Below are 10,761 nucleotides of genomic sequence, written 5' to 3'. Positions count from 1 at the left end.
AGATCAAATCCCACCATTAGGTCTTATGCTATACATAAATTTCAGATTTAGTTTTTATACTTTAGTTTCATTAATTTTTATTCTTGTATTTTCTAAACTTTGAAGTCTCAATCTTGACGTAATTGATATAAAATAATATACTTAAATTATAATTATTTAAAAATAACTAAATTACCCACTTCCCACTCTAAAAGTTTTCTCTGCACCGATTAATTTTTTCCAGCGACGGTTTTCCAAAATCTTATTTTAAAACAGCGGTGGTGGCCGTCACGACCACCTACCTGTCCTTCTGCTTCCTTTTCCCGTTCGTTCTTTATTTTATTAGTTTTTCATTGTTAGTTTTAACTTAGTTTAATATAATGTTTCTCTGGGCCCTTTTTGATGAAGGGTATCATGGCTACCGGTGTTTGTAGATTTTCGATGTAGGTTTTTTAATTTGGTTTTCTTCTCGGTCTACTATTTTACATGAATCCATGGTTGGTTGTGTTCTCGATGTTTGGTTCATCTGTTCGTTTGTACAAGATGATTCGTTGATTATCGCATATATATATATGTTTAATGAGATTACCATTAAAGGGAGATCACTTTTTATGTTAGTCATTTTGGTTTTTCTTCAAGTTTTTCTCTTTCATGTTTGATTCTCGGAGCCGTTGATGTGATCAGTTTATGTACGTCGTTGCTTTACTTATTAATGTTTTTATTTATCAGGCTATCACTAAACGATTATTGTTATATTTCACGACTGTATTTGTTTATTCTGTAAATGACAATACGTTTGTTAATACGGTTTTGGATAAATGAAATATCCTCGTTATTTTTTTAAAAAATAACTAAATTAAAATTCAACAAAACAAAATCTAAGAATTAAATATAAAATGTTTACATAGTATAAGGACTAAACACCAATTGGACCCCTCTCAATCTTGCCACGTGTACCGTTAAAAGCGCGCAATCAGGTAATCTTGGTGCCGGAGAGGAAAAAAATAAATATCTGGTTGACATTGGCCCAAGATATTATCGCTCCTTATGACATGGCTCTCATCTGATATATTGACACGTGTAAAAGCGTCGCCTTGTAGACCTTTATTGGCGCCCGTAACAACAAATCAACAACACCGCCTCTCTCTCTCTTTCTTCCTTCTATTTTCTCTGCTAATTTGAAGGAATAATTTTCTCTTAAAATTCTGAACAATCTTCACGTTTTTCTTATTCTCCGATTTGAAAGCACAACAAAAAGGAAAAGAAGAAAGAAAGTTCAATGGCACATATTCTCCGGTGGAATTTTCCGGATCCGGATTCTCTGGCCTGTCTCAGTGAGTCGATTCAGACGATCTCGGACTCCTCTGCCTCTGGTGTAACCATTGAGAGCTTGCGAGAGCCCACTGCTAATGGAACACCGGTAATCTACCGATTTTTCTTTTTAAGTGCAACTTTTATCCTTTGAATTATAGCTTTGCTTGTGTTGTTCTTCGTCCATGATTTTCCGTGTGTAGTTTTTGTCTATAACTTGATATGATAATTCGTCTGCTGAAAATTTTATCTATGTTCTTCTATTTATTTATTTTTTAAACGTTGCTGGCTTGATTTGAAGTTGTTAGGGAATAATAGAGAGAGAGAAAGGAGATCGATTACGTTATAATAATATTATTATTTTTATTTATTATCCGTTTTCATTTTTGCAGTGAATGATGTTTGTTGTTAAAAATAAAGACTATAATAAATAATTTTATTTTGCTAGTTTTCGGTTGTGCATCTACAGATCTCTGTATGAGAAACTCAGTTTTTGTTATGCTTAATGAATAGATATGATTGAGTTTTTTGGAGTAGAGGAATGGAAATGCAGAGTAAAATTATGACTGATTTCTTTATTTAGCACCAAGTAAGTGCTGGTTGTTCGAATCAATTTTTAATGGGGCATTGTTATTGCAAAATCTTGTAGTTCCAAATGAATGGACTCTATATCTTTAGATATTGCATTACTAAATATACTCTTAAAATGACAATCATAGAGCAAAAGTTTTCATTTCTCCAGTATTAATGAAAGATGATTTATAATTTCAACGAATTGTCAGCAAAAGTAACCACCGCAAGATCAAAACAGGGCTTCCCTATCAATCAGTCTCTGACAAAATAGAGCCGGAGAGAACTTAGCACCGTTCATTCCCTCTGCATGCATGTTCGAAATATGATAATATTGTACTTGAGGTGACTTAACTTGCTAATTCGGATTACATTTTTCTTTTATTTTCTAAAGGATGAATCGCTCCATTGTTTTTCAAGTCAGTTCCTTGTTGATTTTTTATAATATGTTATTCTTTTATGTTAAAATATTAAGTTTATTTTAGACATTTTCCATTGTGCAATGGTCTGGAATATTCCACATTCTTGTTTAACATGCTATATGAATCTTGAAGATATACTGAGGTTGAATGCAAGATTTGTGAGAAAATGGCTTATGTCATTCTTTTTGCCCAAGGCTAAGCATTTGGATAGAAAAGTGCATTAACTAAGATCTTTAATGGAAGAAGAGAGTGTTCAGTTGGATTAATTGATTCTTATTATTATTTTTTACTTGAGTTATTTCATATTACTTTGTATGGAACATTGTGCTATTATGGAGATCTATTGTTTGGCCTTTTGAGAAGCAGAATTTACGTTTGTATTTTCCTTTTTATGGCCCTTGGGATTTAGTTCTCTCTAGGTTTTCAGCATGCTCTAGTTCCCTCTATTTAAGTACAACACCTCCATTAACGGTCTTCCAAGTAGATTAATGTTGAGCACTTTTCCTTCTGTTTGCCTTGATAAATTCTAACCAAGATATATAAAAAAGGTGGGAAGATTAGGTAGAACCTAACAGAATGAACCTTCAGCCATTTAAATTCAATGGTAAGTTAAAGAATGTCCCCTTATTGGGGGAACTCTTCCTTCTTTATTAGTTAGCCTTGTGCAAATGGTTGAATCCCCCCGTCCTGTAACATATGTTGGTTTATGTACCTTTTTATGGTTAGATCTCTCTTTTGATTGTCATGCAGCTTTAATCTTTTCTGAGATTTTATATCTTTTAGCAGGGTGGAACTATGGTTTGGACAAATGAGAAGCATAGTTCGTATCTTGAGTTCCTAGAGGCATCATTTGTTAAGCAATTGCATTATTCTATGAGTTTGCGGGGCTGTCACCCGCAAGAGGAAATGTGGGAGCCATGTCGAACACAACAACTGCCTGCTGAAGTACATAATTCTTGTCATCAGGTTGGAGACTTACTCTGCATTTCATCTTCAATTAATTGCCTTCCTTCAATAACTCATCTCGATTCTCTTTTCAGTTTTCGGGTCTACAAGATGGCTGCTACCAGAAGAGTAATGACCCGTTGTTGGACAGCACTGCTGATTCTAGTGATATCTGGGAAAGTCCGTTACATCGTTTTACATCTGCTGGCAAAAGCAGCACAGAAACATTTGCTCTTTCAAGAGAAACCGTGCTTCCTAATGGTGGAACCTACTTGAGAAGTAACACGACCTTAGGTTGCTGCACCACTGGTAAATCTAGCCTCAATCTGCTGGCAAATTTTCTTCTTCCTAATTCCTTCATTTTGTAAGTTTCCCCATTCCATGCATCATTTTTGTTTAACAAGTATTTGGCCTTTAACAGAGGCTTCGGATCAGAATTTTGTCGATGAAGACCAAAGAGAAAAAACCAGCCGTGTCTCGGGGGCAAAACGCTTGAAGATGACAACAATGCATGATGCTTCAACGGAAGAACTTCACCTGCCTAAAGTCCAGCGTACTATACTTTCTAAGGAAGAGATAAGTTTCGACTAATGAAGCAGAAAGAAAAAGTTTCGACTAATGAGACAAATTCGGCAAGTTCTTACCCGGTGCTCGTTTGCAGAGAAAGGCCGGGAGAGAATGCTGTACATGTGGGTGGAGAAAACATGGTGATTTTGCAGTTAGAAGATTTGGTATAGATTCAAGGTAGGTATAGAAGAACTCGTTTCTTCTTTTAGTCATCTTTATTATTACATCTGTGCTGCGAGTTGCATGCTAATCTAACTTCTGCCAGGTATACCTAGTTTATGATACATGTAAAACATAAACGATTTACTTTTATGTAAAAAAAAATTATGGTAATGGATGATGATGATGATGGCATGAAAATAAACTTATATGTAAATTTATTAATTTTGTGTTTAGTTTTTAAAAGTTGATCTCATTTTCTATTTCAATATTATACAAAAAAGATAATATTATTATAAAATATTTATTAGATATTTTAAAATTTTATATTTTTTAAGAAATTAAATTTAAATATCAAAATATATATTAACTCTGATAAAAACTATAAAATTTTATATCAAAATAATTTTAAAATGAATTATCTTGGAAGTTACACATGTATATACATACGTAAGTTAGTACATAAATGTTTGCTACACATTTCCTATAACTTTTTCTAGTTTAGTACATTTGAAGTTGTATATTCCTTTTGCTAGTTTCTTCTTATCATTTTGCACGCGTAAACGTCCGTATGAATGCATGTGTGCATACGTATGTAAGTTTATGCATGCAAGCGAACTTAATACTATTGAACATGATATATTCTGTGAATTACTTTCGGATCGATCGAAACCCCAACCAATTAATTATTGTATTTCTAGTCGTGAAATGTTTGGGGTTTTGTCACCCTGCTCTTTAGTGAGTTTTGAGGGGTCATGATTCAAAGATCTTGTAAGACATAAAATACACATTGAGATTTATTTCTGATGTGATGCAATTAAACAATGATGAGGATCAGATCAGATCAGATCATATCAAATTGACGTTGAATTGATATGAAATTGCTTCAACAAAAACATGTTTCTCAGAATCTAGGCTTGTTCACACTTGTAAGGTTCGATACATACATCTGATATGCTTCTCTGTTGGACATGTTTGGTTCAACACATACATCTGATATTATGTCAATGGATTGTAATTTAAATAACTTTCTCCACTCATAATATATACTATTATTTTATTTAACATTACAAATAAAATTTATAATATGATTTCGAAGATTAATTATTGATATGAATAGAAAATTTAAGAAATTGATAAAAGAAAAAATATATAAAGAATTACGGTAAAATCAAATTAAATAAAACAAAAAAACCCCTAAAGGATTAAACTGTAAAAGAACAAGTTTGTTGTAAAAGAGAGTTGGGAGTTACACGAAGTAAATTAACAAAAATCATTGCAAGTTAAAAATCAACTCTTACATTTTCAACAATCCAAGCTTCTTGAATTCCAATAACCAGAGAGGAGAAGGTTTCAGAGACATTTTTTAATGAAAAAGATTTAAGAACAAAAAACAAAAGCATGAAATGTGAGTGCAGTCAAAACAAACCCTAAAAGCCTATGCTACTCGGTACTCGAGTGTTGGATACAACTGTGCATACGACATGGGAGTTCTTTTTCATATATTTGGAAAGTAGTGTGTTGGGCAGATGTCATTGTCTACCGGAGAGGCTGATCGAGCTGACTTTCATCGGAGTCGCCACAACCAGTGGAGCTTCAGGTGAGTTACTGACGGCAAAGTTGTCGTGCATGAATCGGCTCTCGACGATAGATTCGTCCTTCAGTATGATCTTGTAGCAATAACAACTCTTGAGACCCTGTTGATTTCGATAGCATTCGTGAGCACTGTTCTTCACTTGCTGGAAATCCCAAATCACACTGAATTTCCCCACTGTCGCAACTAAGTGCCGCTCTTGTTTGCCATTTTCGGTAACCTGAAAGAGAGTCAGATACACGATTCAGATCCGAATGTAAATGAATGTCATGCACTATCTAAGTAACAAGTAGTAGCAACACAAAATGGTCATTTAAACTATCCAATGTTGATGAATCACAGGAGAATGGAGGAGTTAATTTGTTTTACACACAACTTAAAACAAGCACACTGGCCTAGCCTAAGCATTTATAAAGCATGTGTAAATAGGGAAATGCGTTAGGAAAATTCAAGTTCACGAAACATCAAATGATATGCACAACAAACAAAAATCAAAATCTAGAGGAACAATATACTAAGTTCAACCAACAGACAGTATCATTGAAAACAATTAATGAAGGATCTTACCCATGAGAAATGGCCACCATGGAACTTATTATTATTCCCAGCTAGATGTGAATCAAGAGGAGTCAACTTCAACAGTCTGGGTGCTGGAATTTTGTTCCCCATTCTACCACCGAACCCGGTTTTCGTCTTCCCATCTTTATCCGTGAACAGAGTGCAAATGAGGATCAGATATGTATCAGTTGTACCCAACACCCACTTCCCATCATAGGTGACGTCTACATGAGTGATTGGCGACCCGAGTCCAGGAAACGCAGTTTTGGCCTGCCTCATTGATGTCTTCGAATACAACCTGATCTTTCCATCAAGTGATCCAACCACAATCGATCCATCACCAGTACTAGCAAAGCACTGAAAATGCGTCCCTCTCGAGAACTGATGCCCTTGTGTCCAATGCAATACAGGTGAATCACTTGTGGCAATGTTCTGAACCATCCCTTTTCGATCTCTCATATCCCATTGGCACAATCTATTATCGTCCAATCCCAAAAAGGTCGACTCCGATGGATCCAATTGCGACCCTTTTGTATCATTGGTGATATCTCTCATGGTAATATCAGCCCCATCTTTCTCAAACTTCCACTCACTAACAATCTTCCCCGTCTCAATATCAACCTGCTTGAGCCCGTTAGCATTAGGCTTCCCCTCCTTCACCGGACTCATAAGCATCATATTCGTCTCCGCCCTCATTAACAGGGCCTTTTTCGGAGTCGAATTGGAAGAATTTTCTCCAATCCTCGAACTGCCAGCATCAAACTTAACACAAATACCTTTAGCATTAATCCCACGGTTAAAGTTCCTATAAACCTGAACACCCAAATCATTGACCAAGAAACTACTATCCAACGCGCCCAAAGCCAAACTCTGGACACCCCCATTAGCAGCTTCCTCAAATTCCTCCATCAATTCTTGACCCCTTTTAACCGGAGTTGAATCCGAGCTATGATCCTCTGCATCTTCCCACACAGAATCATCAGCTGCCTCCGGCTTCATCCATCCAATGAACTCCTTCCCATAGACCTTAACCTTATTCTCTTCAGTAGCTTCCATAACATAAACATTCTCAAACAAACAATTCTGAAATAGGGTAACGAAATTCCTATACTCCTCATCGGTTAAAAACTTCAAAGCCCAAACAGCTTTATCAACAAAATCGACCCGTTTTTGATCCCCAAACATTTTCAATTGCATTTCGGTTGAAACCTTAGCCTTAACTTTCGAACCCACTTCCAAAAACCAACAGGAATCATCGTCACCGTCATCGTTCACCTTTGTGAAACGATAAGAAGTGAGCTTTTCAGAGATTACCCATTTGGCTTTGGGAGTGTTTCCACCTATGTGAAGGTAAAGCTTCACCGGGTTTTTGAGATTGGGGATCGATTGTTGAGGAGAATTGTATTTCAGCTTTAGGGATTTGAGCTTAGCATCGATATCATCGAGGCCTTTGCTAGTACCTGAAGAGGTTGATGATGAAGATTGGGCGTTTTGGTGATCGCTTAAAGCGTCGTCGTATTGCACTTCTTCCTGTTCTTCTTCCTCATAATCTTCTTCGGATTCTGAGTCAGTGATTCGATCTTCCCTGCTTTGTGAAGTGCCCATTTTTGGATCTTACTGAATTTCGCAAATAATCTGAGGGGGTAATCTGATTTTTTTTCCTGGAGATTTCAGAGGTTATGATTTGCTAATTTTCGATTTCGGAGAAACTTAAGAGGCTATTGCTGTATTTATAGACCCGAGTTTGGCGCTTTATTCACCGGCTATTACCGGTCATAACATTCTTGTTTTCTATATTTCACTTCTATTTTAAACATAATTTAGTTTAATTTTACTTTTGATTTTATATTGTGAATGAATCATTAGATTCCTCTTTTCTGTGTTTTTGTTGTTAAATAATGGCAACTTGGCCGAAAAGCAAGGAATTTGAATTCTCAAGTACAAACCCTTTTTTGGTTTTGATTTTTTTAACAAGGTGAAATAGATGAGACAACTTTTAATTTAAATTCAATTGGAGGTAAAAGGAATTTTAACTTATTAACTAATTTCAAAAAAATTAATGTGATTTTGTATTACTTTTTCTTTTAATATAATCCTCAAATTTAGAAGAAAAATTCAATGACCTGATAATTAATATTTTTCATTGTTTGATCGTTACAGAGTACTAATATGACGATCCACACTATTAATATGTCAATCTATATGTTATGTTTGAATTATCAATTTAACCAATTCACTATGTTATCCGTCATGTTATCAATCACCATGAACTATTATGTCAATATTATAGACCGTCATATCAATACCAATACCATAACGATCAACGATAAAAAAAGCATTAATCAAAAGGTCATATTAAACTTATTCCTTAAGTTAAAGGGTCGTATTAAAAAATATAAAATTATTTTTTTAATTTTTTTTAATACAAAGACCTCTAATCTACTTTTACCTTAATTAACTAATGACACCTTGCTTTCGAAAAGGTAGGTTACCGGATATTATCGGTTAGCGTGCTTAGGTAGGCACGCCTTCGTTAACGCGTCGCGTTCTAAAACGCAAATCATTAAAAAATTAACCGTTAATAGTACGCGTTTGGATCGCGTTTAGAGAAACCCCATAATATGAAGCTTTGGATTCCCCTCTTAACAGATTGCAACTGTTTTTTATACGAAGAAAAGAAACATAAAATCATATCCAATCTGGCTCGACTCTGATTATAATCATATCCAATTACCAAATACGAAGACGTATCTGTTGCACCATACTCATATCCAAATATGTATCGAACATGAAGATCATATGCAGATACTTGAAAGAAACTGAAATCGGAGTCACGTAAGTCTTAAGTTTGAATTTTTGAATACATTGAACTAACCACAATTTCCAAGCAATGGCGCTTGAATCTACATTGTAATCACAGAACTCTAAAACGATGGAAGGATGCATATACGAAATGAGAAAAACAGCAAAGAGACAACAACTGACCACTCTCATAAAGCATCTCGAGCAGCGATTCGGCATGTTATGGCATCTGCAAGAGTGGATATGCCTAGCTCCGGGCCGGAAATTTTGTAGTGCTGAAGTATACCCAAAAACGATAAATCGATCATCAGATGGATAAAGGTGACAGGAGCAATAAAATATAGAGATCGATATCACAAACCTTTTGTATCTGAGCTTGGTCTGCTCTTCCTTCCAACTCGCCTAGATTGATCTCTTTTCCATCAATAAGCTTCTCCACGGCTTTCATCTATGAGAATTCTAAACAAATTAACATGGAATCGGTGGGATACAATAAAAAGAAAAACATAGAATAGCTCAACGCAAAACATCCATATGATGATAGTATCACCTCATCAGGAGAAGCGTTAAATCGAGCTGCAAGGACATAACTTGAATTTTCAGAAATACCACATCTTTTCAAGGACTCGGTGATCTGGAAATAACCATCGTTTTTTCAGTTGTTAACTTAAATCTCAAAATAATCAAAACATGGGCAATGAACTACTGTCATAAATGGTTCAGGAATATTACATGCTTAGATCCTGAGTAATTGTAAACAAGCTCGGAATGGAGAGTTCGTGTAGTCAATGACTCGCGCGACTTGGAAATAAGCGTCTTATGTGCAGCAGCTAGAACAGGAAAAACATCTGGAATCTGTATCGATCATCCATACACATGAGATCAGAGAAACTGTATGAAAAAATTATTTTTAACTTTACCAAAAATGTAAACTCAGGAATCATACAAGTGATGCATTAAGAAATGCTACTTCAGGATCAAGTGTCCCAGCTTGCATAGAGTCCAGGAGTTCCCTGCAAGATCACAAACAAGGTAAAGGAACTCGGAAAATAAACAGTCTTTCAAAGAACATTCTCCTTTCTCTTGGAGGCATTTTGTATCAAACTGGGCAAAATTAATTTAGGGGTGAAAACAAGACATATAGTCGCAAGTTATTCGTGTTTGACAAGAAAAAAACTTCAACTCTATCATTGTCGAGCTAACTGAATTTGAATATACTTGACTCGAGTAATTTGTGAGCAAATCGAGCTTTTATTGTTTCAAATTTGCATTCAAACTCAAACTTAAGCATATGTAATTGAGCTCAAACTGAGAACGAGAATCAAACTAAAGATTTCAAAATGAAACTTGATCAAGCTTGAGCCTGCCTCAAATTTCAAAATTTCTACAGTTTTAGCCCCGTTCAACTCAACTACACCATTATCAATTACCCAATGTCAGCATATAATAAAATTCCGTATGTTCTAAGAAATCCCACCATGAAGAACTTCAAGGAGCGTGAATTTTTTTCCCCAAATGCTCTAAACAGGCTAATGGAGATATGGAATTAAAAGCCAAAATCTGAAATTAGCTGGAATAAGCCTAAGAATTCATGATTGCATTCGATTATCAACGAAACCTGAGAATTTTCCAACATCTAAAAACGATATGAAAATAACAAGAATTCGGAACTAGAGCATAAATCTTACAATAAACCATTAAATAAAGAGTTTCAGCTTCGAGATAAGGAATGGAAAAGGATAAGTTACTTGGAATTGGTGGCGTCGGTGAAGAGGGCAAGCGAGAGCGTGTTGCCATTGACTTGAAAGACCCTCATCTCTGCTCTGTGAAAACTAACAATTAGTAGCTTGAATG

The 10,761-nt window shown here is 35.3% G+C and overlaps 3 protein-coding genes across 4 annotated transcripts; 1 reads left to right on the top strand and 2 right to left on the bottom strand.

The window, feature by feature from the left end:
* Nucleotides 1–2,259: 2,259 nt before the first annotated feature.
* LOC120178592 (EKC/KEOPS complex subunit TPRKB-like) lies at nucleotides 2,260–10,761 on the bottom strand. Of its 2 annotated transcripts, XM_039184407.1 has the most exons (8): nucleotides 10,656–10,761; nucleotides 9,854–9,920; nucleotides 9,640–9,762; nucleotides 9,458–9,541; nucleotides 9,269–9,355; nucleotides 9,060–9,182; nucleotides 7,089–7,094; nucleotides 2,260–2,270 (listed from the first exon to the last, which is right to left on the bottom strand). In XM_039184407.1, the coding sequence occupies exons 1-6, from the start codon at nucleotides 10,721–10,723 to the stop codon at nucleotides 9,096–9,098; spliced, it is 516 nt and encodes a 171-aa protein (XP_039040338.1). In that variant the 5' UTR covers nucleotides 10,724–10,761; the 3' UTR covers nucleotides 2,260–2,270; nucleotides 7,089–7,094; nucleotides 9,060–9,095. The 2 variants fall into 2 exon arrangements, with proteins under 2 accessions (XP_039040338.1, XP_039040339.1); XM_039184408.1 differs by lacking the exons at nucleotides 2,260–2,270; nucleotides 7,089–7,094 and having other exon boundaries at nucleotides 8,942–9,182.
* LOC120178591 (cold-regulated protein 28-like) lies at nucleotides 2,870–3,967 on the top strand. Its single transcript, XM_039184406.1, has 3 exons — nucleotides 2,870–3,248; nucleotides 3,323–3,536; nucleotides 3,649–3,967. Exons 1-3 carry the CDS (start codon nucleotides 3,078–3,080, stop codon nucleotides 3,816–3,818), a joined length of 555 nt encoding a protein of 184 aa, XP_039040337.1. The 5' UTR covers nucleotides 2,870–3,077; the 3' UTR covers nucleotides 3,819–3,967.
* LOC120178585 (protein CYPRO4-like) lies at nucleotides 5,217–7,781 on the bottom strand. The gene is made up of 2 exons (XM_039184402.1): nucleotides 6,115–7,781; nucleotides 5,217–5,767 (listed from the first exon to the last, which is right to left on the bottom strand). The coding sequence occupies exons 1-2, from the start codon at nucleotides 7,708–7,710 to the stop codon at nucleotides 5,486–5,488; spliced, it is 1,878 nt and encodes a 625-aa protein (XP_039040333.1). The 5' UTR covers nucleotides 7,711–7,781; the 3' UTR covers nucleotides 5,217–5,485.

Source organism: Hibiscus syriacus, unplaced genomic scaffold (assembly GCF_006381635.1).
Source record: "Hibiscus syriacus cultivar Baekdansim isolate YM2019G1 unplaced genomic scaffold, ASM638163v2 tig00112354_pilon, whole genome shotgun sequence".
Classification (NCBI taxonomy): Eukaryota; Viridiplantae; Streptophyta; class Magnoliopsida; order Malvales; family Malvaceae; genus Hibiscus; species Hibiscus syriacus.
The sequence above is the reverse complement of the archived record's forward strand: the minus strand, read 5'-3'. Positions and strand labels throughout refer to the sequence as shown.

Coding starts and splice junctions, on each gene's coding strand:
- LOC120178591 (XM_039184406.1), top strand. CDS start 3,078: ATGGTTTGGACAAATGAGAAGCATAGTTCGTATCTTGAGTTCCTAGAG. Junction 3,249..3,322: donor TACATAATTCTTGTCATCAG/GTTGGAGACTTA, acceptor TTCTCTTTTCAG/TTTTCGGGTCTACAAGATGG. Junction 3,537..3,648: donor CTTAGGTTGCTGCACCACTG/GTAAATCTAGCC, acceptor GGCCTTTAACAG/AGGCTTCGGATCAGAATTTT.
- LOC120178585 (XM_039184402.1), bottom strand. CDS start 7,710: ATGGGCACTTCACAAAGCAGGGAAGATCGAATCACTGACTCAGAATCC. Junction 5,768..6,114: donor ATGGTGGCCATTTCTCATGG/GTAAGATCCTTC, acceptor ACTCTCTTTCAG/GTTACCGAAAATGGCAAACA.
- LOC120178592 (XM_039184407.1), bottom strand. CDS start 10,723: ATGAGGGTCTTTCAAGTCAATGGCAACACGCTCTCGCTTGCCCTCTTC. Junction 9,921..10,655: donor ACCGACGCCACCAATTCCAA/GTAACTTATCCT, acceptor GTGATCTTGCAG/GGAACTCCTGGACTCTATGC. Junction 9,183..9,268: donor ACCAAGCTCAGATACAAAAG/GTTTGTGATATC, acceptor GGTATACTTCAG/CACTACAAAATTTCCGGCCC.